The 26,334-nt window shown below is 51.7% G+C and overlaps 1 protein-coding gene across 5 annotated transcripts in view; it reads right to left on the reverse strand.

Annotated features, from left to right (window-relative positions):
- Positions 1-26,334, reverse strand: part of PI4KA (phosphatidylinositol 4-kinase alpha) — a 94,974-nt gene that overhangs the window by 46,843 nt on the left and 21,797 nt on the right. For all 5 annotated transcript variants that reach the window (XM_082667279.1, XM_082667278.1, XM_082667277.1 and 2 more), the window contains exons 2-19: positions 25,676-25,792; positions 22,692-22,785; positions 20,055-20,143; positions 17,711-17,783; positions 16,917-17,176; positions 16,373-16,439; positions 13,642-13,790; positions 12,049-12,114; positions 9,898-9,994; positions 8,601-8,792; positions 8,152-8,252; positions 7,241-7,370; positions 6,387-6,519; positions 5,311-5,406; positions 4,767-4,950; positions 4,255-4,358; positions 2,272-2,440; positions 591-641 (exon numbers count right to left, since the gene is read on the reverse strand). In XM_082667279.1, the coding sequence (XP_082523405.1) occupies positions 591-641; positions 2,272-2,440; positions 4,255-4,358; positions 4,767-4,950; positions 5,311-5,406; positions 6,387-6,519; positions 7,241-7,370; positions 8,152-8,252; positions 8,601-8,792; positions 9,898-9,994; positions 12,049-12,114; positions 13,642-13,790; positions 16,373-16,439; positions 16,917-17,176; positions 17,711-17,783; positions 20,055-20,143; positions 22,692-22,785; positions 25,676-25,792 (2,172 nt within the window). The remainder of the gene's footprint in view (positions 1-590; positions 642-2,271; positions 2,441-4,254; positions 4,359-4,766; positions 4,951-5,310; positions 5,407-6,386; positions 6,520-7,240; positions 7,371-8,151; positions 8,253-8,600; positions 8,793-9,897; positions 9,995-12,048; positions 12,115-13,641; positions 13,791-16,372; positions 16,440-16,916; positions 17,177-17,710; positions 17,784-20,054; positions 20,144-22,691; positions 22,786-25,675; positions 25,793-26,334) is intronic.

Raw genomic sequence — 26,334 nt, forward strand, 5'->3', positions numbered from 1 at the left:
CGGGTGCGGGCCTGGCTCAGGTCTGGCAGCTGGGAACGCCTGGGCCGGGAAAAGTGACATCCGTAAGGGCCATTTGGGAAGAAGTGGCCGCAGGCTGAGACAGGACAAGACGGACAGCCCTTGACTGCGGCAGTGCTGCGGCAGAGACAGGCCTGAGCCATCCCCGACAGGGCACCAAGGGCTGCAGCCCCAAGGCCCAGGCACCAACCAGAGGCCCCAGGCTCACTATGGGGGGTTGGGGGTCGGGGGAGGGGTTGGAAGCAGCACCTGCAGGCCATAGTCAGAGGCACCTGAGCCGGGTGGGAGCTCAGGGAAAACCTAAGTCAGACCCCGACACCCGAGGAACGGGCAGTAGAGTCCTGGTCAGCTGGCCAGGGGTTCGGCCAAGCATGGAGAAAGGGGGCGAGGCAGCAAGGCCACAGCAGGCACATGCCCACGGGGCAGTCGCGGAAGATCGAAGACACAGCCACAGCTGCAGGATCCCTGCAGCCTCAGAACAGCACCTTTCAGGGAACTCGCTGCAGGTCTCTGGGCAGCACTCAGCACGAGCACCGCACCTGAGTCCGAGACACCAATGGGCGGGTACTTACCACAGCGATCACGGGGATGAGGACGCCCAGGTTCCCCGCGCTGCTGGAGGCCTGGAGGAGAACAGAACTGAGTCACTGATGAGCCCGCGCTTCTTTCATTGAAAAGGAAAAAAAAAAAAGACCTGACACAGTGTCATGAAAACTGAAATTCCTTAATCTACACGAAACAATGAAAAAGATATACAGAGAAACACATATAAAGATGCATCATCTTAACAGCAAAAGAGGGAAACAATTTGAATGTCAAACAGGAGAAGGATTACATAAACCGTGACAACTCTGCACAAATATCACAAGCTGTTACAGAGACTGCGCTCTGAAAAGCACTGTCACCTTAAAAAGTGCCCAGATCAAACGTTAAATGTAAGAAAGTATGCTCTCACACAGTGCCAGCTACGTAAAATAAATAGATTTGCATAAAACACCTAGGAGAAAGTCTGTCAAAAGGTTAACGACGATTGGATCTAAGGAGAGAAATTTTTACTCTACTATTTATAGGTTTCTGTATCTTTTCTATAATGAATACACATTCTTTCCAAGTCTGGGAAAATTTGGGGGTTACTTAAAAATAACTAAGTAGGGCTTCCCTGGTGGCACAGTGGTTGAGAGTCTGCCTGCCGATGCAGGGGACACGGGTTCGTGCCCCGGTCCAGGAAGATCCCACATGCCGCGGAGCGGCTGGGCCCGTGAGCCATGGCCGCTGAGCCTGCGCGTCCGGAGCCTGTGCTCCACAACGGGAGAGGCCACAACAGTGAGAGGCCCGCGTACCGCAAAAAAAAAAAAAAACTAAGTAAAAAGTCAGCCACCTGGCCAGACACATGAGGAGCAGCCCGGCTCGGGAAGCGCAGCTGCTCAGTTGACCATGAGGGCATCGACTGCCCACCGCAGCAGGGCTGCTCCATCTTCAGGGATGAACAGGGTCAGGACAGCTTGCCGAGGCCCCATGGCCGCGCAGGGGTGGGGACAGAGTCCTAAGCTGGTGTCCCCCCAGCTCTTGATTTCTGTCCTCAGCTCCTGGTGGTCAGTGTGTTGGCCAGTCTCCACCCCACCCCACCCCCCACTGCTGCCCCACAGACACCTGGCCTGTCACTGCAGGTGGGGGGTGGGTGCATGGGCAAGCTCTGCTCGGCACCCAAGGAGCCCCTACCCCAGCCGAGGAACGAAGCAGGACACCTGAGTGTTGAGCCCGGGAGATGCAGTGAGAGTGGTGGGGGTGGGGGTGGGGGAGTTGGGCCCTGGAGCCCTCAACAGGGTACAGCCTCGGCCTCCTTGGGCTCCAGGTGTCTCCCCAACACCCTCAAGCCCCCATCTCCTGGGCACGGGGAACTGGTCCCCACTCAGGAGACAAGAGGAACAGTGGCCTAGCCTGCTGTGGCAGGGAGCAAGGCAGGGCTGAGCAGGGCAAAGGGTCTCAGGCCCTGTTTGCACCAGCCCCTCGCTCCTAGGTGAGACTTTCACTCGAGGCTGCTGTTCACTCGCTTCCACCTCAGAGAGGCCTTGAGACCACCCGACGCCCCTGTTTTGTTCCCATGCCTGTCCCGCTAAGCCTGCAGGGGCAGCCCCTTGTCTGTCTGTTCACTCCCGCCAGCACCCTGGGAAGGAACCAGTCCCCCGTTCCTGATGGCACCAGGTAAAGGGAGAAAGCACGGGTTTCAAGGCGGTGCCCAGGGCTGAGCCCTACCTTCAGGGCGGGCCCCTTCTCACTGGCCCTCTCACTGGCCCGCTTGCCCTCCAGCCCCAGCTGCACAAACAGCTCCAGCAGGTTCATGAGCAGCTCGTCCACCAGGTGCTCGTCCTGGATGTTGGCCGCGATGTTGGCCAGGGCATTGATCACAGCCAGTGAGCAGTGCCTGTGGGAGAGAAGTGACATGGCCACAGTGCCGGCCCCCAGTACTGTGAACGAAGACCCCCACGGCGAGGGACATGCCACCAGAGGATACCAGCCCTGAAGGAAAGTCAGCTGCTGCGGAAGAGACCCCAACCTCCCCTGAGACAAGTTGGGGGCCCAGGAGCTGCTCAGCTTCCAGGAGCCTGCGTGTTGGGGCGTGTTGACAGTCTCGGGACACTTCCTTCAAGTGCCCGGGCGGCCACGCAGCTGAGAACGGGCATGTCGCTCCCCGGCACTTCCAGGGTACCCACTTCCCCTCCAGTTACAGTCTCCCTTCATCACCACCACCCAGGAAACCCTGACGACACTTCCTCCTCCACCTGGGGCTGAGGTTAGGGTCAGCTCACACCAGACACTCAGGAAGTGCTCAGTGGTCCTGACGACCTGCCCCGACCCTGTCACCCCATGTAAACCCTGAATAGGAAGCTGACACTGCACACCAGCAGGGCGGCCAGGCTCTGAGTGCCAGGTCAGCTGGATGCTGCTGCAGCCGGGCTGTGCCAAGTAGCTCAGGTCTTTAAGGCCCAGTTTATTCCTGAGTAAACAAGGATAATAATTCCCTCCTTGCAGGGCGTGGGGGAATCAAACAGTCCCTGTGAAGCATGTAGCACATTGTCTGCCCCCACAATCACAGAGCAACGGCAGCCAGGACAAAAGGCACCCCTTCCCAGACAAATCTCTAGGGGGGAAACGGATGGCAGTGGATGCCTCCTCCTGCGGGAGACCAGTCACTGTGGGTGGCACTGTCAGAAAGTGCTATAGGAAGGAAATGTGGCAGAAGATGAGGAACTGGTAAGTTCCGTACATGGCACGGGCCGAGCATCGAGGCAGAGGCGGGATCAGAGGTCAGAAGGAAAGACAGGGAGGGGAGGGGCGAGGAGGCGCAGGAGCTGCTCTGGGAGCAAAATGCAAGGGGAAGAGGTTTTGGTCTGTGTGTCAGTGTCACTGCGGAGACCAGAACGGACAGACAGGAGAGGGAGGTGAGCTGGCAGCCCCCTAAGGCCACTCCTGCGTTCCAGTGGCTGGCGCTCCCGTGGGAGCGGCAGTGAGAAGGCAGAGAAGCAGCCATTGTGCTGAGAGCTGTCACATGCATACACACAGCCTCATACACCCACACAGCTGGTGAGGAAGTTAAGGCACAGAGAAGATGAGCATGTCCTGAGTTCACACAGCCGCACTGCCACCCCCTCCCCTGGGTGGAGTGGTCAGGAGGGGAGAGGAGAACCTCTGCCCTGCCCACCGCCCTCCTGACTTCATCTGACCAAGTCCATGAGATCCTCCAAACACAGGAGGACGCGTCTTGTCCTTGGGGCATCCCTGGGGAGGGCGAGGACTCACGCAAACATCATACACCCAAGGCTGTCAACGTCTCCTCCCTTGCCCTCTGAATCCACCCTGAGGCGAGCATCCGAGACCACACAGGTATGCAGCACCAACCAGCAGAAACACTGGAAAACTACCTAATGTGCGGCCTAGGGCTGGCCAGACAGATTGCGGCGCTGCCACCTGATGGACACCATGCTGACATCTAAGATGATGACAGGCAGGAAGGCTGGTGCTGCTCTGTGAGAACACGGTCACCCGGGGCGCTGTGCCCACTGGGTGAGGAGCTCAGAGATGCTAGCTCAGGGGCGGCCCTGTGTGGGTCATTCCGCCTGGGACATGTATTTCTAACATGTAGTGCTTTTGTAACAAAAGATGTTTATTTAAAAGACAAGTTCTCACATCTCACATTTTCAAAGGATCGAGAGCAACAATGAGGTTGGGAAGACTTACCTGTAGCCGTGGTCCTTGTAATCTTTGGTGGCAGAGTACACAACAGAGCTGGCTTTCACGCTGATCTGCTGGAAGAGATTCCACACCTCCTGGTAAATGTATTGCTGGAAAAGAGTGAGGGACACGTGACCACATCTCCTCTGGAAGCGCCCTCCATGGACACCCAGAGGGTACACACTGGGGACCAGGGACAGTGGGGCCTGAAATAGCATCAAGGCCAGCCCTTCCTAAAGGTTTATGCAAACCTCAACTTAGACACCAAGAGTGGAATCGGTTCCATTTCCATTCTATTAACATCGGCAAGAAAATAGTTTAAACCTCTTTCTCCGGCACTCTTGGAACCATTACACTATTCTCCTTTACTTGGAAAAAAATCTCACCATTCAGTGTTAAGAAAGTTGGGAGCATTTAACTCTTCCGCAGGGTAAGCTTAATGTGTAGTTTCACATTCCTGGGAATCAAGGAGTTTCGCGAAGCTTGCCCAGGGAGAGTGGGTTCCCGGCCGTGCTTACGTTTCCGGTGATGACCAGGCAGCCAAGCTGGTCAATGATGAGCACGTCAAGCGGGGAGGGGGGCTGGCAGAACTTCTGCTGTAGGATCTGCAGGATCGGCTCCATGACTTTTGGGGTGTCCCTCAGGGCCACTGCAATGTGGCCCAAGGCTCGGATGGTGTGGTCCGGAATCAGGTGAGCATCCCTATGGGAGGGAAGGACAGACACGCCCTGGGGATGGTGCTCCAGCACGCAGCAGGGAAATGAAGCTGGAAGCCAGGACCTGGACCCCAGGGTCATCAGTCTCTCAGAGGAAGCGTCCATCTGAAAGTGACAGCCTGGGATCTGCAATCACCAGCACCAGGCGGGAAGACAGAGGTCTTTTCCCCCAGTGTCCAGGGTGGACATTCGAAGGTGGGCTTCAGCAGACATCGCGGGACAGACTCAATGCCCGACGCCATTCCGTGCCAGAAAGCGGCACAGACGTGCAAATGCCAGCGGCCCCATGAGCCTGCACAGGACCAGCTGCCCCCGCCCCCACCCCCCGGGACAGGACAGGACGTACTTGTCGCTCTCCTGGGAGATATAGAGCCGGTTGGAGAGGCTGGCCAGGAAGGCCTCCACGATCACTGCGTCCACAGTCAAGCCAGCCTTCAGGCACCTGAGCAAGGAGGAGGTCAAGCAGAATGAGGCATCAGAATAACCAGATGAGCATTTTGTGTTTGATTTTGGTTGAGTTTTTCCTGTCTCGGGTCTGCAAGGTTTAAAGACCCGCTCTGAATACTCTTTCCCCAGAAATCTGAATGAACATCATTACACAGAATGAATTCAAAGAACAGCTGTAGATTTCACCCTTTGACAAGTATCTCAGTTGAAAATAGTAACTTCATTATCTTGCCCAGAACGGTCTCCTTTAGGGTGTCATACTCATGCCAATTCCAATTTAAAATTCCGTTTCTCAACAAAAGTCACAATAGCTGATTCGAAAGACAGATGGTCCCACGGTGGCTGAGGGAATGTTAAAATTACATATCGAGGTTTTAATAGTATGGAGAAATGCTTATGCTCTAGAGAAGGGGAAATCTAACAGCCCTGAGGAGCATGAAATCTTACAAGCATCTCTCGCTCCCCACACATTTGGCTCCCAGGCCACAAAGTCAGAGAAGACAGTCTGACAGAGTAGCTGGGCTCCAGCCCGATGGCCCCGAGAGCGAGGCGCCAGGACTCAGACAAGGAGAGGTACGTCTCCTGCAAATCAGAATGTATCTGGTCCCCAAGTGTGGACAGCAAGAGTTCACACAGATGGAGCTGGTGCCGAAGGGACATTCGGGCATGTAAAACCTCTCATTTATACCAAAAATCACACGGAAAACAAGATGAAATAGGACTACGTGTCATCACTCTGGATGATGGGCTAAGGGATAATTCTTTTCTGTCTACTTTTCTACAAATCACAGGTTTTCTCTGTTTTTTATTACGTTTATGATCAGGAAAAGAAAGGCAGGAAATTTTTTTTTTTCTTTAACATGTAGCAATCTCCCTTTTCGGATCCAGTGCAGGTTTAGAAGCTTCCCTGAACAATAATGTCTCTGGCTCTGCCTGACACCCCGCCCCTGTCCCCCTCACCCCGAGGCCGCCCACCTGCAGACGTTGTCGATGGCAATGTCCCGCAGCTGCTCGTACATGGAAGGCTGGCTCTTCTTCCCTGACGCCACATTCAGGGTCGACTCAGAATGCTCATTGGTTACGCTGATTTTTATATCATTGCCGGCAACTGGAAGTGAAAGTTCAAATATCTATCTGGTTATGCCTGTCACTTTCCATACCCGTGTTTGAAATTCAAAACCAAAATCAAATGTAATCATCTTTAGCTATAAAAGCAATCACTTTACAAAGACTTCACCAAGCATTTCAGAATCCAAAGTGTCAGAGAACAGAAAGAATGAAACAAATGTTTAAATCAAGGAAGCACACTTAAGTTACAAAGCAATGAATACATAAAACAGCAACGTCTTAAGAAATGATTCAGAAGTCCTGGCCCCTAGGAGTTCAGCTCCAGCAGAAAGGCAAGGGCATGGCCTGAGGGCATCCAGCTCACGAGCAGGAAGGCAGGAAGGGTGGGCAAGCGTGAGAGCAGGGCCCTCAGAGTCTCTCCACCTGAAGGGTGGGACTACCTTGGTGGGACTGGGGGCAGCATGGTGATACCACTTCAGCACCCGAGTGCGCAGCAGGGTACTTAATTAACATTGGTCACCAGCCGTGCTCTGGGCCTGTGGCAGCGGAGGGGACAGAGCTCCAGGCCCAGCGTTGGGACATGGGACGCACACTGCAGGATGCCCCAGAGAGGGCAGGTGCCAAAAAGAGCAGGCCTGGACCGGGGCCTGGGGCAGTGGCAGCGGGAGGGAGGCCTGGCACCCCAGGGAGTTGTGCAGGGGAAGCCTTGGGAGGAAAAGGCAGAGGAGCAGCCCAGGGATGGCGGCCTCTCGGCCAGTTACCTGTGTGGTACTGACTGTGGCACTTGTACAGCTTCACCAGCACGGGGGACGGGACCACCAGGAAGTCCCGCAGGGATGGCGTCACCGAGTGCACCACCACCGGGAACCTCTCGCACAGGCGGCCCAGGCCCTGCAACGCACAGCGGGCCATCAGGGGCTGCAGGGGAGGTGCCCACCCCTTCAGACACCAAGTCAATCAGACTTCCAAGGGCCACCCGGCCATGGGGCACAAAGACAGAAAGGGGGTGGTTGGGACTCTCTCCACCCAAAGGCGAGATTCACTGTTAAAGCGTGTCCATCTCTTTTAGAAGAAACTTAGGGGAGAAAGGGCACCAAGCATTACTTTTACACAACGGCAGACGTGAAGTCAGTGGGGTTGGGACAAGGTCAGAGTCTCGGCACAGCAGGCTGGCGTCCGAGGCCTTGGGAACACCCGCAGATGCAGGGCAGCCTTCACAACGCAGGACTTGGCTGTGCCTGGACCCCACTCGCAGAAAGCCTGCTGGCCGTCAGCAGTGGCCTCCCAGCACTGAACTTGTCCACAGCAGACTCTAGTTCAAGTTCCTAGAGGCAGCAGCTCAGACCTCGCTGCTGGTGCCTGCCACAGCCTGGCCACGGCAAGAAGGCCCTGCTGGGGCTTCCCTGGTGGCGCGGTGGTTGGGAGTCCGCCTGCCGATGCAGGGGACATGGGTTCATGCCTCGGTCTGGGAGGATCCCATGTACTGTGGAGTGGCTGGGCCTGTGAGCCATGGCCACTGAGCCTGTGCGTCCGGAGCCTGTGCTCCGCAACGGGAGAGGCCACAACAGTGGGAGGCCCGCATACCGCAAAAAAAAAAAAAAAAAAGAAGGCCCTGCTGACGGGTGTCAGCACTGCGCCCCCAACCACCCCCACCGGGGCCCGTGAGACTTACCTGCAGACAGCAGATGAGCAAGGGCAGGTGAGCAATGATGACCTTGCTGGATGTCTTGGACTGCAGCTTCTCAGACAGCTTGATGCACAGATTCTCTGCGCCTAAGTTCAGAACAGAGGAGGGTACGGACCTTTAGCAAAGGCCAATGGTCACAAAAACTCCTTCATCAGTCAAAATAGAACGTGACTAAACCCCGGGCTCACTAACTCTGAGAAGCAGCTCCAACACCAAGTGTCGGAGGTGGGCGTCCCTGCTCCTTTCCTGCTGCTATGACGACACCATCCTGCGGGGTGGGCTATCCGTCCGCTGCCAGCCCCCACCCTGTCCCGTGTCCTGAGCGTGGCTCCCCCCGAACCCCCACCTTCCTGGACCAGCACCATCTTCCGCCCTGAGCCCCCTCCTCTCCTCATAAGCGGAGGACACGCCAGGCGGTGGCACGGGGAACCCACCCTGCTCGTCCTTCACAGCCCACACCATGAGGTCTACGCAGGCGGCACTGGCCTGGCAGCGCAGCTTCAGGGGGCTCAGCTCGCTGTGGGTCCGGTCCATGTCGTGCAGGATCTTCTGGAGCTCCCCCTGGCTGGTGTTGAACTGCTCCAGCACGAAGTCATGGACCTCCTTCACAAAGGAGGTGGGCAGGTCTGCAGGAGGGAGAGCGGGCACAGATTCAGGCTGTGAGCAGCCGTGGTCTTTCCCTTGCGACAGACACCCAGGGAGAGGGAGCTGCTGCTGGCTACCATGCTTCCAGGAAGGCCGGCTGGGGCGGGCTGGGGCGAGCCAGGACGGGCACGCACGCCAGCCCTGCACACATGCTACCTGACACTCAGAATGGTCACCTCCCAGCGAAATGCGAGCCATGCTTTGTTTTAAGCTGTCAATACACTCAAACCTGAACACGAGACACAACCTGGGGAGTGCCATCACCAGAACTGGTCTGATTAACGAAAAGTACTCCTGTGATACTTTCTAAAAAGGGCGTCAGTTATCAGATGTGGGAAAGCTGGATGCAGCCCGAGGAGGACCCCCTGCACAGGAAGGCACCCAGTCTGCAGCCTCTCCCAGCTCTCGTCCTCGGGCCTGGACAGTGCAGGGGACCTGAGAGACGGCACAGGCAGAGGGCAGACTGGCCAAGAAAGCCAGCAGCAGACTGGCTAGGGGAGGCCACAGGCTCCGGGGTCAGGCCGAGCAGCCAGCACCTGCCGCTTTTCGGGAACCTAGCCCTCATGGTGGCCCCAACCAGGTTCAGGCCCCAGCAGTGCTTGGAATCAGATCAGGAAAACAGCTAAGGAGATTATGGGACACCCACAGGACACCATGTGGTCATCAAAGCTTTTGTTTATGAAGCACATTCAGCAACTTAAGGGAAGAGCCTAGGAAAACTGTGTTTAAAACACACAAGAGAGCCTGGAAGGAACTGCTAACTCCGTGTGTGAGCTCCGCTACTGACAAATTATTCTGAGTTGTAAGATCACGACTGCCTCGTTTTCTCATTTTTTTAATGTTTTGAAACATGTAAGGCAGACACATTAGACTGTATGCCTGACCAGGGGATCAGGAAGACCCCACACGTCCGTGTCAGACATCAGCCGAGGAGACACACCCACCAAAGAGGCTGCGCTGCTGGCAGCACCGGGGGCAGGACGACAGGTGCATGTCCCTCATCGCCTGCTTCTCCCAGGAACGTGTCCACGTTCCTTGCAGATGCTGTGAAGCGGCCCTGGCACAAGGGCAGGACCCCACCCTCACCTTTCATGTAGTACAGAGTGTCCCGTAGCATCTTGAATGTGGCCACATAGAGGGGGTCGCTGAACACGCTGTAGTAGAGGTCGGCGCTGGGGTTGGCCTGCGGGTAGAGGCATGGGACGCGTGACTGGCACCGCCGGTCACTGCAGTGACTCCCTCCTCCCTCCTACGCTCACACTGCCCAGAGATGCCTGCAGGGAGCAGCCCCAGGCCCCTGGAGGATGGACCACCTCCTCTCACTGAGGGCTCACCCTCTCCAGGCATCTTTGAACAAGGAGAGTGGGGGTGCAGGAGCCACAGGGCCACAAGACCACATTGCACCCTGTCCCCCTCAGTCATAGACATGACAGCTGGGGCACCTTCGGATTCGGCCTACGTTTTGTAACTAAAATTCACTTTAAATTTTCTTTAGCAATCTCATCTAAAATGTGACGCTAGTTTTCTTCTGGGGAAAAAAATTCATCCAAGGTCTAGTGAGTTGAGTAAGATGCTGTTAATTTTTCTGCACCCTCAGTCTAGTGCAACGGAAAGGCACGATTTACAAAAGTTCTGACACAGGTAAGCGCGCGGAAGGCAGATGCGGAGGCAAATCCACAGCGGGAAGGGGCCTGTGGGGCGAGGCTGGTGGAGGCCGTGTCCCATGGGCACCGGTGCCATCAGAGGGCGCTGCGCGAATGGCCCTACAGGCACAGTCCTCATGACTCCCTGCAGGGCAGATGTGACACTGGCTGAGGTTAAGGTGAGCAGGGGTCCCACCCCAGAGCAAGGAGGGAGGAACCTGGGCGGTGCAGCCCGGCCCCAGGGCCCCAGAGCTGTGTGATGAAGGCCCTGCCAGCCTCTGTCTTCCCGGCTGAGAGTGGGTGTGCCGTGGGTTCAAGGAGAGGGAGTCACATCTGGCACATAATAAGCACGGTCACTGCCAGTGAAGGTGGATGAGGAGGAGGATTATCCTGCAGTGACTCGGATTCGAGCTTTTATTTAGCCACAAAACCAATTCTTCAAATGGACATTTACACTAAAGTCCAAATTATGAAACAAAATATGAGAAACTGCTCTGTTCCACGGGGAAAAGGGCCCCAAAGCCCCATGTTCCTGGCATTCCTCTCCCCTCAGGACCCAAGCCAGCTCTTCACCACGGACGGCACTCGGGCCCAACACGTCTGGCTGCTGTGCCTGCCAGCCCAGCTCCAGCCCTGGCCTCCTGGTTTGCCCAGGGTCACACGACCCCACACCGACAAAGGACACCAGGACACCTCTGAGAGCAAGCACAGTGAGAGCTCAGGCCCACAGGCAGGAGGGCTGCGGACCAGCTGGCAAGTGACCGGCCACACACCTAATGCCCGCAGACAGCGGGGTGGAGCGCATGCAGGGCAGGAGCTGTGGCCTGCAGCATAGGGAGGTCCCTGGTGGTACCCTTCCCGCTTCATAACTGAGCCTGGTGGTGCCAGGCGCTGCATGTCTTATTATCGGATGAGAGAAAGAATGCCAGGCTTAACAAGGTATCTGAGCCCAGCACATGGCCACAGCAGCCATCAGCCTGGAAATCGGTGATCTCTCTGGACCCTGACAAAAGGGGGCTGACCCAAATGTTCCCAGGGACTTTGAGGCCTCCCAGCAGCGACATTTAATGATTTTATAAATAAAGCTGTGGGCCTTGGTTCCAAACATGCTAAGGACAGAAGATGCCTGAGTACACACCCCTCACACTCACAAGCCAGGGCCTGCAGTGCCTGGACTGATGAGAGGTGTGTACCGAGCCCTGGCAGTGGCTCTGCAGGCACCGTGGGGGCAAGGACCACAATGGAGCAGAGTTGGGGCCCAGGCCACAATCCAGCTCCCATGCTGACCATGGGACGCGGGCACCAGTTAGTCCTCCCCGAACCTCTGCTTTCACTTGTGAAGTAGAGACCCTGACCAGTGCTCAGGGGCCAGGACGGGGCACCGGTAGGGGACACATCTAAAGGAGCCAGGCACAGGGCAAGGCCTTGGGCGGCAGGTGTGCTGTCGTCACTGGAACGTACGCAGAAGTCTCAGGGCGAGCCTCTCCCTCACTCTGGTGGCCCCACCCCACCCACTGCAAACCCTCACCACTCCCCCGACACAGATGTGCCCGGCAGGTGATCTCGGCGTGATGCCCTCACAGAGAGTACGTACCTCCATCACGCTGGCTACGACTGCATCCAGGGACTTGAGAACAGGCTCCTCAACAATCTTCTTCACCTGCAAGGGAAACGAGACCTCGTGAGCACCTGGCACACATAGAGGGAGACAGGAGTGCCAGCTCATTCCACTGAAGAACAAATCGTGCTGACGTATGAAACCATATCACAAGCTCACAGTGAAAAATGGATGGAAATAAGAGGCCAACAATAAGCACATCACTGGAGCCCCAAGGCTCCAATACACACACAAATGTCCCTAATCCTGCCATCACCTAGAACTTCTTTCTTACCACAGATGGGAATGAAATAAAAACAGAAAAGGAACCAACTCCCTCAAATCTGGGTACATGAGGTTTCCATTTCCAGGAAGCGAAAGCGCTGAGACTCCAGGCAAGACTGACTTTTCCCCCCCGAGGCCCCTCCCAGACGTGGTAGACCCCCATCACAGCCGGTCCCCAGGCGCCAACGATGCCCCTTCCCCAGGCCAGGGCGCTGGCTCTTCTGGGCGCTGCAGCACACACTGCGAATTCCTCACAGGAGCACTGGCCACCCCCACCCTGGCCCCACTCTGTACCAGTGCTCAGGACAGGAAGAACTGTTCTGCCGACTAAGAACCGCCTGAGAAAACTGCCACCACACTACAGTGCTGTAAGGTTATTTTTAAAACATATGGATAATGATAAACGACATGCCAGGAGAAGAAATTTAAAAATGGTTTAGAAGAAAACCTAACCTTGAAAGTTAAAAAAAACTGAAAAACAAATTCCCCTGAACGACCCAAGACATCCAGCCTTCAACTGGAATCTCTTGACACGACCCTAAAGAGCTGCTGTCCCGTCGGGACACTGACAGCATGGCCGGCTGGGGGGTCTCAGGACAGCCGGCTACTGAGCAGCTCACCCTGGCTCCACCCTGCCCGCCGACACTGGGTCATCTTCTTGCTTCTCCACCCGTAGCCACCACCTCTGGGCCATTTCTGTTCACACTCCTCACAGGCAAGCGCCACGTCCCCGGCCCCCGCCTCACCCTGACCTTCTTCTTCTCTCTCATTCGTTCCAAAGCAGAAAGCCCTGTCTTTGGAGTCTGTCCTGGCCCACCCAAATCCACCATGCAGCACCCTGGTACAAGCATGGCAACTTCAGGGGTGGGTCACAGGCCCAGCCACTCCAGGACTCAGACAATGGCATCTCTGATGTGACTGCAAAGATCACACAGAGGTCCCCAGACAGGAAACATTAGCTCTGTATTACTCCAAACAGAGCAGCCCCTGAGCTGGGTCAAGTGCAAGAGCAGGTGGGCTTGGGGTCGGACCACAGCCTGAGCCTGGGCCCTGCCCTTAGCCCTTAAAGTACTTGACACCAACTTCCTCACCTCTAACAAGGGGACGCATGGCCACGCCCCACGTGGCGGCTGCAGGGACAAATGAGAACATGCCGCACAGCAACTCCGAGAATGTGACCCTCCTTCCCTCTTTAATCTGAAAACTGTGACTACCAAGCTGTGCTGTGAAATATAGGCTGACACAACTAGCAATTCCACTGGTTGATATACCCGTGGTCCATCTATCCATCAAGGCTATGCTTACCAGGTTTACGAGTTCCCGGAGCATCTCCAGGGGAATACTGAACTCCTTGTAAGTGATGCCATTGAAAAGAGGAGAAACGGAGAAGCTGGAGCTGATGGTGGAGAAGTAGTAGTCGGGCTCCAGGGCACTCCCATCAGGCAAGTAAGAGGCTGATGGGGCAAAACCAGAAAGTCAGTCGTGGGAGTATGAGACCCAGATACTCCCTCAAGAACCAACAACGGTATCGATTTTGCTTTTGTTTACACTCAAATTCCATGTGAAGTAAAGGCTGATATAATTCAGCAATCCCACTCCTGGGCATATATCCAGAGAAAATTCTAATACAAAAGATACATGCACCCCAACGTTCATAGCAGCACTATACACAATAGCTAAGACATGGAAACAACCTAAACGTCCATTGACACATGAATGGATAAAGAAGACGTGGGGGCTTCCCTGGTGGCGCAGTGGTTGAGAGTCCGCCTGCCGATGCAGGGGACACGGGTTCGTGCCCCGGTCCAGGAAGATCCCACATGCCGCGGAGCGGCTGGGCCCGTGAGCCATGGCTGCTGAGCCTGCACGTCTGGAGCCTGTGCTCCGCAACAGTAGAGGCCACAACAGTGAGAGGCCCGCGTACCGCAAAAAAAAAAAAAAAAAAAAAAAAAGATGTGGTACGTATATATACAATGGAATACTACTTAGCCATAAAAAAGAATGAAATAATGCCATTTGCAGCAACATGGATGGACCTACAGATCATCATACTAAGTTACTAAGTGAAGTAAGTCAGACAGAGAAAGACAAATATCGTTATGATATCACTTATATGTGGAGTCTAAAAAACATGACACAAATGAACTTATTCACAAAACAGAAACAGACTCACAGACATAGAAAACAAGCTTACAGTTACTAAAGGGGAAAGGGGGTGGGGGAGGGATAAATTAGGAATTTGGGAGCAGCAGATACAAATTACTCTATGTGAGATAGGTAAACAACAAGGTCCTACTGAATAACACAGGGAACTACAGTCAATATCCTGTAATAAACCATAATGGAAAAGAATCTGAAAAAAAATATTATATGTATAACTGAATCACTGTGCTATATATCAGAAACTAATACATTATAAATCAACTATATTTCAATTAAAAAAAGAAGTAAAAGCTGGATTGCAAATCCTTGGGGAGGGTTGCCTCTCACTGGGGTGTTTCAGGTCAAAGCTTAGGTAGAATCATGTCCTAATATTTTCCACCCAGACATGTGAGAACAACAACAAAAAAAGAATTACACCTTTTTACAGGTTAAGAGCCATGACACCAGGAGGCAGCTTACAACAGAGCGGGGGCAACAATACTGAGAGGAGCTGAGACGCTGGAGGCCAACACGGTGAAGCCACAGAGGGGGCTGGACGGGGGGTGGGGTGAGGCCAAATTAAAGGGAACAGGTGGGGAGAAGGTGGGAAGGGCGTGTGTGTGCGCGCATGAAATGTGTGTGAAAACTACATAAAACATGTATATGTACAGTGTGCATGAACACACATGCTCCATGTGTTTTCCATTATATATGCACCCGTGTGACCGGCTTATCTCACTCAGCATCACATACAGGTTCATCCACGTTGTCACAAATGGCAGGATCTCCTTTCCTAAGGCTGAATAATATTCCTGGAGGGCATTATGCTGAGTGAAGTAAGCCAGTTACAGAAAGAAAAAAACTGCACAATCTCACTTATATGTGGAATCTAAAAAACTCAAAGACATGGGAGCAGAGAGTGTGGTGACCGGGGCGGGAGGTGGGGAAATGGGGAGATGACCGTTATGCGGGCTGAGTCCAGAGAGCTAATTACACCGTGCTGGATGCTAGAAATGCGCTGAGAGAGGAGGTGCTCTAACCACACACGCACACACACAATGGTGACTATGTGAGGAGATGTATAGTTAATGGCTTGACTGCAGTAACCACCTCACCACATTTATGTATATCAAACCATCATGTCGTTCACCTTAAGGACATAACAGTTTATTGTAAAAAATAATGATAGTCATAAGAGAAGGCAAGAAGTCTGTGACCCGGACACACACCACGACATGAGGATGACATCCTGCGTGGCTGACCCAGTGCGTGGTGGACACAAAAGGAGGCAAAAGGCAGAGCTGCAGGAACCACAGGTGTAAGATTTGGGATTTATGCAGGGGTGGCACTGATAATGGAACGGATGGTGCCATGAGGTGTGGAGGTCTTGTTTCCCCACTTCCTCCCCACAATCTGCATCTTACTTCCTTCGAGGAGAAGGTGAAGGCTATTGTAACAAGTGTCTGACACTGCACAGAGCTGCCACACGAATCAAATTCAGTAAATTACCTGAAAGTCCTTTGTGAACAGCAAAGCTCTACAGAAAGTATTACTCATTAAACATAAGGGATTACATGCAGTCTCATTACTATGTTCTTTAATGTTATCCACACACTTAATGACCTTAAACAACAAGAAACAAAAGAAGGACCCACCGCTAGTATTTCCACCTGAAAAGCAGTGCTTTCACAGGTTAATGTACTAAGATTCAGATGGCAGGCATTTGGGGTCCTGTATATTATTGTCTGCACTTTTCTCTATGTTTGAAATATTTTTAGATTCAAGTTTAAGAAGTTTAATCAAAAATAGAAAATAAATGCTTTCTAAAAGCTTGACACTCAAGATGCACAACAGCAGTGCCTGGGGGCTCGGTCAGCAGAAAGGCGAAGCCCACCTTCGAAGTAGTGAAAGGTGGATCCTCCAGGGGAGCTGGGAGGGGGCACCCCTCGTTCAGGGCTGACCTGAAACACACAACCACACGCACAGATAAGAAAGGCCAGTCAGACCTCAGTCAGATCTGTCTCAGACAAGGCTCCCTCTGCTGGCCAGAGCCCTGGTTCAGCCCCACCTCCTCGCTGAAGCCCATCCTGGCTACAGGTTCTCTACTGTAATTCTAAATTCTTGTGTCTAGCCATATATTCTACACCTGATGACTGAGCCAGACTATTCTCAGTGTTTCGTGTCCCTGTCTTTCTCCATGAGTCAATGACATATTCTCTACAGGCACCAACTGTCTTGCACTCAGAAAAGAGCTGGTGCCCAAACACTTCACCTCCCAGGAGATGACTCACTTATAAATCTTAAAAAGGACAAGGCAACCTTTGAATTAAAGAGAACTCTAATGAGAATCCTTCACGTTCCCCAAGTTCCCTCAAACTACATGCAAGTGGGCACCTAACAAGCCCCCGTCCCCTGTCCGTCTGGGCGCATGGCCCCACCTGCGAGATGCTGGACACGCTGCTGGCCTTTCTCTTCAGGGTGCCCTCCTGACACACCGCCAGCAGGTTGCTGGGGAGGATGGAGCGAAAGTCGTTGAAGGACCGCCTCCGTACACCTTCCAGCTCCTCGGGGACGTGGAGGGAATGAGGAGGGACTCTGGGGAAGAGCCTGGACAGGAGGGACTCTTCCGTGTTGCTGTAACGCCCAAATGCGCGGGAGATTCCTATGAGGCACGGGACCGCATACTTGCAGAGGTATTCTGGAAGGCAGAGGGAAGCCGTGGCAGCACCACCTGGGGACCTGGGACCACCCATCTCAGAGCCCCCCACCAGCAAGTCCAAGGGCCAGAACTAGCCATGGCAACAGGGCCAAGCCCAGGCACTGACCGGCAGTATTTTCCATCCATCCTCAACCACGGCTGCAGACACGGCCTGTGGGTGGGAGGTCTTAACCACGCACAGCACCTCCAAATCAGTCCCTCAGCCACGTCACCTGAGCAGGCTCCCTTACGGGACTTAATCAGTGCATTTAGTCCTTCTGGGAGCAGATTGGTAGCCTCACACCAGAAGAAAAATGACTTTCAGACATGTTACAGGTGAAGAAACCGAGCCCCAGAGGGGGAAGTGGCCCAGCATTCAGGCAGCAGACCTGTGCTCATGACCCCACGTGGGCTCTCAGCTAACATGCAGCAAAGGTCACGTCCACCAGATACACTGGTTGCAAAGAACAGAAAATCTGAAGACTGGGAAAAGCAAGGGGAAGGATAATCACAAACAATAAAAAGAAAACATACCTTTCTCTTGAATCTCCAAGGCCTGGCACATTCCCAAAAGGACATGCAAAACCTGCAAAAGCGCCTCTAAAATCTGGAATAGCCAAGGAAACATAACACACAAACTTATAAACAAAATCAGATAAATATCACAAAATTAATTCAGAACTAGAGGGAACTTTAGACATTCTCTTGTCCAACCTCATTCCTGATCCATAACCCCCTGCACGGAAGCTCTGCAGAGGGGTCAGGCAACAGACCTTCTGTGGACAGAACCCTCCCTCTCTGGCTGGTCCACAGGCCTCCTAACTCTGGAAACAGGTGACAGGCCCCCAATCTCTCTTCACAGCTCAACACCCCTGGTTCTTTCCATCCGTTCCTTATGATTCAAGTCCTTGCTGATGGCCTGCCTGATTCCACTATAGCTCAGTGTGTAAGAAACCATCTCCAACTGCAGTGTTCAGACAAAACACACTACTATTCCAGCGATGCTGGGGATCTCCCCGAGTAATCACCAGACTCAGCACGGACCCCAGACGTCTGTGGACATGACACTGGCTTTCCAGCAGCCCTTCACACTGCTGGCTCCATGAACTCACAGAGAAATGAAATCCTTAAGTGTCTCTCACACATGCTGCCTCAAGCTGTGCCCCTCCACCCGCAGGGCTGGTATTTTTTTGCCTGTCACTGAGTCCCACAAAAGCTCAGGGCATAAGCTTCAGTTCACTGCGAAGGTCCTCGATTCCCAGCTTGGCATCTGAATCATCTACAGACAAGACTGACTTGCTTTCAGGATTTTCATCCCCAGTCCTGGCTGGTCCTAGCTGTTCAGCTTCCACTGCAGGGGGCAGGCGACCAGAGACTCCTGCCAGGTGCCCCTGGGGTAGTCCTTCAGGTGGCTCTGCAAACCCTGCCCTCCGCTACACTGCTGACCCAGGATGTCAGGAGAGGCGTGGTCCAGGCCCTGATGAAGAGCACCCAGACCGAGTCCCTCTCACCTCCCCCACTTCCAGTCTTGGGGAATCCAGGCAGAAAAATGAAGTTGGTCTGAGGTGACTTGTTCATCACCAAACTGCTCACGTTTTGCTACTGTCAAATGATGTGGAACAGTGAGGACCTGGAAAGCAATGTTTCGTCCATTTCACGTATTAAACTTATGCCACCATCTTCTGTGGTGACCTATTTCAATAGGTGTTACTGATAGAAAAGCCCTGTTAGCTTTTTAAATAATGTGATTCTAACGTATCTAGTTATCTCTTTAGCCAACCCACAAGTAAATAAAGAACCTAAACTAAGAAAGAAGGGTGGAGACCAACATAATGGCAGAAATAGGGACACAGAATTTACAATGTGATAGTAAGGAAAGAGATTTTAAAAATTAAAAAAGATACAGGGGGGCTTTTCTGGTGGCGCAGTGGTTAAGAATCCGCCTGCCAGGGCTTCCCTGGTGGTGCAGTGGTTGAGAGTCCGCCTGCCGATGCAGGGGACACGGGTTCGTGCCCAGTCCAGGAAGATCCCACATGCCGCGGAGCAGCTGGGCCCGTGAGCCGTGGCCGCTAAGCCTGCGCGTCCGGAGCCTGTGCTCCGCAACGGGAGAGGCCACCAGAGTGAGGCCCGCGTACCGCAAAAAAAAAAAATAAAGAAAACCTTCCTTCTAAAAAAAAAAAAAAGAATCCTCCTGCCAAAGCAGGAGACACAGGTTTGAGCCTTGGTCCGGGAAGATCTCACATGCTGTGGAGCTACTAGGCCTGTGTGCCACAACTACTAAGCCCACGCTCTAGAGTCCACAAGCCACAACTACTGAGCCCGTGTGCTGCAACTACTGAAGCCCATGCGCCTAGAGCCCATGCTCCGAAACAAGAGAAGCCACCATAATGAAAAGCCCATGCACCACAATGAAGAGTAGCCCCCACTCGCTGCAACTAGAGAAAGCCCTCTCGCAGCAACGAAGACCCAATGCAGCCAAAAATAAATAAATAAATAAAAGGAGAGAAATATGAAATACATTTAAGTAACATTTCCAACAAAATAAACTAAAACTAAAAAAACTGGAGCCTTTGAAGGAACGGCTCCAGCTTTCCAGAAAATCTTCTCCTATGAACGTCAGTCCCCAGCATGGAGGCAGGAGGACGCGTGAACTTTTGCTGGCCACCTCACAGGGCAATTGGAAAAGCTGAACGAGATAAGACTCGGGAGGTCGCAGGGGACTAAGCACTGCAAGCAGGATTTAACATTTCTCATGTGTGTGACAAACGGTATGAAATAAATCAACATAAACAATCCAATCACTTTTTTTTTTTGCCCTGTCATCACTTTGGGACTCTCAGATCTTAAAGAAACACACACCAAGTCACCACACACTTACCTCATCCCTGAGGGAAGGGTCCCTATAAGCCACGTCAGACAGCAAAGTGACCAAGCAGAAGCTGAAGCTCTCAGCCACTGGGAGGGTGCCTGGAGGCAGAAAGACAGGAATCAGATCATCACACTGACCAGCCACCCCATCTGGCTGTTCCCTCTCACATGGCTGCCAAGGACCTGCTTACAGTGGAGGCCGCCCTCGTCAGGATGAGCCTCCAGAGAACAGATATGGGCCCAAGGTGTTCGCTGAGAAACACCCCTGCCTTCCTTGTAATAAAATGTTTTGGTTCAAGAAATTGAAATGTTTGCTGAGCCAATTTATAGTCTGAGATTACAGAGCCTCTCAACATGACAGATTCCATGTTTTATTCCCGACCTAAATAAAATTGGGAAATCAATCTTGGTAAGACTATGGGAGATGTTCCATGGAGGCTAACTGTCAAACACCAATTACTATCACTTTAAACTGAATTGATGTTTTTTTTCCTTTTTTCTTGACAGGTGGAGAAAATCCTCAGAAGAGCACCCAGAGATGTGCTCTATTCCTCGTAGGTTTTTAAGCCCTTCCCTGACTGAGCCTGCCAGTACAGAGATTCTCAGAAGCAGAGCCTCAAGGTCAAGAAGGGAGCACTACACCCAAAAGACCACAAGTGAAGCACCACTTCTGCACTTTGGGAAGTTTAGACCTGCTGCCGAGGAGGTCCAATCACTATTAAACATTTAACCAATTTTGAACGTTGAGCACTGACTCAAAGACACACACACACAGAGCAGACGACCACTGCATGTCTACTTCCGCACACGTGATTCTTAAATGCAGCTCTAGGTCCTTCTCAAGCTTGAGCGTGGCCGGGACCACCAGGAGGGCTTGTTGAAACGCAGTCTGCCTGACTCCCGGGCCCAGAGTTCCTAACTCAGTAGCTCCAATGTGGGGTCTGAGAATCTCCTTTCTGACAAGTTCCCAGGGTGCTGATGCTGCTGGCCCAGGGATGGCCCTTTAAGAACTACTGCTATGGGGTTTATCAAAGCATAAATGATATTGCCTTAATAGAAACTAGGAGACTGAAATATTACCCGATAATTGGAAATTTATATATCTCTAACAATGTTTTTTTTTAATAAATTTATCTATTTTTTATTTATTTATTTTTGGCTGCGTTGGGTCTTCATTGCTGCGTGTGGGCTTTCTCTACTTGCGGTGAGCGGGGGCTACTCTTTGTTGTGGTGTGTGGGCTTCTCACTGTGGTGGCTTCTCTTGTTGCGGAGCACGGGCTCTAGGCATGCAGGCTTCAGTAGTTCTGGCTCGCGGGCTCTAGAGCACAGGCTCAGTAGTTGTGGTGCACGGGCCCAGCTGCTCCGCAACATGTGGGACCTTCCCGGACCAGGGCTTGAACCTGTGTCCCCTGCATTAGCAGGTAGATATTTAACCACTGCGCCACCAGGAAAGTCCCTAACAATGTTTAAATAATGCTAAAAAACTCATTCGAATGAGTCCAAGTATACAGAAGTGATATTTGTTTTGAAATAAAATAGGATCAACACTTTCTAGTATTCTACTTCTCCCCAAATTAGATAACAATGGTAGACACAGATGTTTCACTTTTCAGCAATGCTCTATTTAATCTGTAGTCTTTCAAATTCCAGGACACCTGAATAATTTGGGGTCTGTCAGCTTTAGGTACAGTAAGTCACCAGAAATGCTGAAAACCCAAAGGGCAAGAGGAACACGGGCAGGCACAAGCGGATGTTCATGAGGACAGCACAGTCTCCAGCAGACTGAGCCCACCTGACAAATTCAGGCCATGCCACCAACAGAAAGGACAAGGGCCTTCTTTGCAGGCACCAACCCCCTGCTAGATCTGAAGGTGGGGGCCTTGGACTCAGAGAGAGAGATTACAAGGAAACTTCAGTCTCATGGGTCATGAACTCTGAAATGTTGGAGATCTTCCAAGCTGATTTTGGAGTCTTGGGAAATCTGTTTACAAGATCATGAGTGTTATAAGCGTTTAGCACAATGCCTGGCATGTAGGGGACCTATGTAAATACTTCGGGAGGGACAGGAGGAAGAAGGAAAGGAGGGAGGAAGGGAGGGGAGGGCAGTGGAGGGGAAGAGAGAAAAGATTATCTAACTTTCTCTTTGACCTTAAAGAGAGATCAGTATCAAATACAAGTTAAAAAGAAATACACATGAATTTATTCCATTTGCAAAGATGCAAAGTTCAGTGGAAACTTAGCAACATCGACAAAGCGATAAAACTGACAGTGGACATAGTGGTTGAGTCCCAAACTCCCATCTCAGCCCTCCTTTCTGTGCAGCCACCAGGCCATCTGGAGAACTGACCTCACTGCAGGGTGAGCCTCTCCATCTGAGGCAACAGACCAGCTCAGGGACAGCAGGGGACCCAGGGCAGCCAATGGGACATAAGCAAAGGTTCCTGAGGGTCCCCGTGGTCCTGCTCAGCTCCGCTCATCCCGCCCAGGGCTCTGGGCAACGTGAGAAAGCGCTAGTGCTGCAGGCACAGGAGTGGAACCAGCTAGAAGCATCCTAACTGCCGCGTTAGTGTGATTAAACATTCAATCCTCGCAGACGGGAAACACACAGATGCTTCCTCGCATTCAGGAAAACTTTAAGCAAAACTACCTCTGCCTTTCCGAGCTGTGCTTTCTTCTACCCAATACACTTTCGGAAGACCTTTAAGAAGTCGAAGAAGGTAAGGAACCACAGAATCTTTGTGCTAAAAAAAAAAAAAAAAAAAAAAATACATTTAATTAAGTACACGATTGGTAGCTTTTTAGCACAGACTGAGCCCAAAACAAAGCACATCCACATCCTGATCATCTCAGAGAAGGGCGTTTGCACAGCGTCGCACCCTTCCTGCTGCACATGGCGGGCAGCGTCCCTACGGCCAACAGGAAGGCCGACACCTGCCCTCTGCTGCTCAGGGTCCAGCCTGGCTCTGCCCTCCAGAAGAAGACACGTGTGCACACACTCAGAACTGCCTCCTGCCAGGTGTTTAAAGTCCCCAAACCCAAACCTCAGGACCACATCCTCCAGACTGGAGAGCAGCTTACAAACTTGGTGATGCTTCTTTCTGTTGTTCACGGCCCTTGTGCTCTTCCCTTCCTTTCATAAATTTTCGGCTTCATGTTTCCTTTTGCTCCTCTCAAATTGAGCATTAGACTTTTTTTTTTTTTTTTTTTTGAGCATTAGACTTTATAGCCAACGTTAGCCAATGGAAAAATTACTTTCATCTAGTTTCCAAACTAGCCAATCAGCATAGAGTTCATAACCTTCCACCACTAGCTCTCCTGGCTGTCTCCCTACATGCGGCTGCCCCCGTGAAGGACAAGTGTGCTCCAGAGAAGGGGACACTATCTGATGTTCTGAAACGCTGAAAAAACATGTGGCTTTGAATACATGGTTGCAAATTCTGCCACACTCCTTTCACCAAAAGGCAGAGTCAAATTTGCGTCCCCTGGAAACAGAGCTGCCTTGGTGACTTGCTTCTAGTGTACAGTCAGACCTCCGTATCCAAGGGTTCCACGTCCGTGGATACAAAGAGCCGACAGTACTACACCATTTTATATGGAAGACTGGAGCATCCTTGGACTGTGGTACCTGCAAGGGGTCCCGGAGCCAATCCCCCAAAGACGCCGAGGGATAGCTGCATGTAGAAAGTAGAATGAACGAGCCTGACTTCCCAGGCTAGCTCAGAGATGGCAGAGCCACTTCCCCCGGCTCTTTCTCAGGACACGCACTCTTGCAACCCAGACACTATGCTGTGACAAATGACAGCCCAGGCCACACAGGGAGGCCATGCACATGGAGGGACCCTGGCCAAGAGCCCCAGAGAAGGTCCAGCCAGCACATGTGGGGGAGGGGCCTTCAGGTGACTCCAGGGCCAGCCTTTGAGCCACCCCAGATGACACCAAATGGAGCAGAGACTGGGCTCTTCTGAGCTCTGGCTAAATTGCAGATTCATGAGCAAAAACCTCTGCCAAACAAAACCAACTAACTTTGGGGTAATTAAGCCACCAACTTTAGGGTAACTTTTATGCCACAATAGGTAACCAAAATAAAGAGAGAACTTTCTTTAGTGAAAACAAAACCATTTTTCCTGTACAACAATTGCCCAGGGAACTGGTGTACTAACACACACAAGACCCCAAAGGGGCCGCACACCAAGGCCCTGCAGAGAGGAAGCGGCCCAGGCTCTCCCCCATACACCCTGCAATGGTGTCACCACCACCGCTACTCTGGCCACGGTTGCCACCAGGGCAGCCCACTAACTGGGCACAAAGGAGGCCAGTGCCAGCGCCCACCAGGGATGGAGGAAAGGAACACAAACTCCAGGTGGATCACGAGAAAGCTGGTCCCTAGGCGCAGGGGCCAGCAGACACCGGGCTCCTCCCTTGGTGTCCGTGAGGCCTCCAGCTTCCTGGGAAGCTCAGGCCAACTGTGAGCCCCATGGGACAGCTGCTGCCACCCCTGCCAACCACTGACCCGGAACCCAAACCACACCAAAAGTAACTTGTACTCGTCTCTTCCCTGCCATCTGAAAAAACCCAATACAGGTATTAGGGGCTCACAGGTAAATCCAGCAAGTGATGTGTTTGCCAAAGATAGTTTCAAGTAATACTCATTCGAATAGCAGTAGTTTCTTATACAGGTTTCTTTTTTTGAAAATTTATTTTCCTCCCTTTATTTTTATATTTAAATTTAAATAGGACCTGGTAAATAGAAAATGATTGTCTTTATTTTCACATTTGTAAATAAATAGGAAGAAGAATTAAAATGCAGCTTATGCATCTAATCTTGGTTTTTCGTGTGGCCTTGATCAGGTAACCTATTTAATTTTTGAAATACTTCTCTAAAATTAAAATGCTTATTTTTTTTCAAATGTATAAATACTCTGTCAAAAATATTAATTCTTATTGAAGTAAAATTCCCAGGACATGCAAGCTAACTTTTTTAGATGAATAAAAATTCAAATAGCTGACATCTTTATTTTTTTAACATAGGATGATTAAACTTGGAATTTTAAAAAATGATTTTTGGCAATGATAAAAATAAACAGATAAAAGATTCTGTATCCAGTGACTGAGCATTTGCTTCAATTAGCCTTGGTAAATACTAAAAAATGGCCATTTTCTGTTGTAGTGACAACAATGGTTTGTAAATCACCTTTAAAAGGCACATTAACATGTACTCTAAAACAATTTATATCTATCATAGTTTTGAAAAAGACTGTTATGTCACAATTATCTCAAAGAACACTGTCTTTTTGGAAGGAAAAGAAGTGGTTACTCTGAGTCTGGCTCCCGAGCGTTTTGCCTGAGGTTTAAAATCAAGTCTACTCTGGAGGGTACATGATTACTTCACAAAGCACTCTAACATTCTGTCGAAAACAAAAACCGCACCTTCCTGAGGACGTGTCCATAGAGGTCTCATTCCCACCAGTTCTGCCCCCTCCCCATCACTCGCCCTCAGCTGACCACTTACACAAGGTAGGTTCGCGAGCGCTCCTCTAGGCCTGATTTAGGAGTATAAAGTAGGCACAAACTTAAACCCTAATTGCACCCTCTTTTGCATGCAGAAACACTTTTAATTTAGCCAAGTCCTACCTGTAGATCAGATTCAATGAGAAAAATGCCCAATGCAATCACCGCGTCTCTCCGCCTTTCATCCAACTGGAAGATGCCATGGAAATCGACTGGGCACATACATAGCAGCTTCTGGACCTAGAAAATGAGACCAAACAAAAAAAGCCCATAGCTTAAAAATATATAAACCCACACTCAGATAAACCAGTACCAAAAAGCCCAGTGAATATATACAAAAAATAAGTCATTTTTTTCCAATCAAAAGGTCATTAAAAAGGACACCTCCAGCCTTTGAAATGATGGTATACACACCCCTCCAAGGAACCCGGATCAAGAGCTGAAAGGCTGTGTCCACGGAGGTGGTAAAGCACCATGGCTAACGTCTGCCCTTCAGTGTCAGGGCAGTCCAGGGTCCCCACCTCCCAGTGGTGCCCGTGAGCAGGTTATGAAAACCTACAGGTAAGCTACCTATAGTCACAAGGCCTCCCTTTAGGGCTCTTTAAACATTAAATGTGTGTAAAGCACTCAGAACTGTGCGGGGCACACAGTACGTGCTCAATAAACAATATATATATTGTTACTGGACATGGCATGGTGGCAGGCAGAGGGCAGCAGGCAGGCAGTCAGCAATTTCCTGAATAAATAGAAACACTAGGATTATCATCAGAACAAACCAACAG

The sequence above is a fragment of the Grampus griseus genome (assembly GCF_964374135.1).
Source record: "Grampus griseus genome assembly, chromosome: 12".
Taxonomy (NCBI): Eukaryota; Metazoa; Chordata; class Mammalia; order Artiodactyla; family Delphinidae; genus Grampus; species Grampus griseus.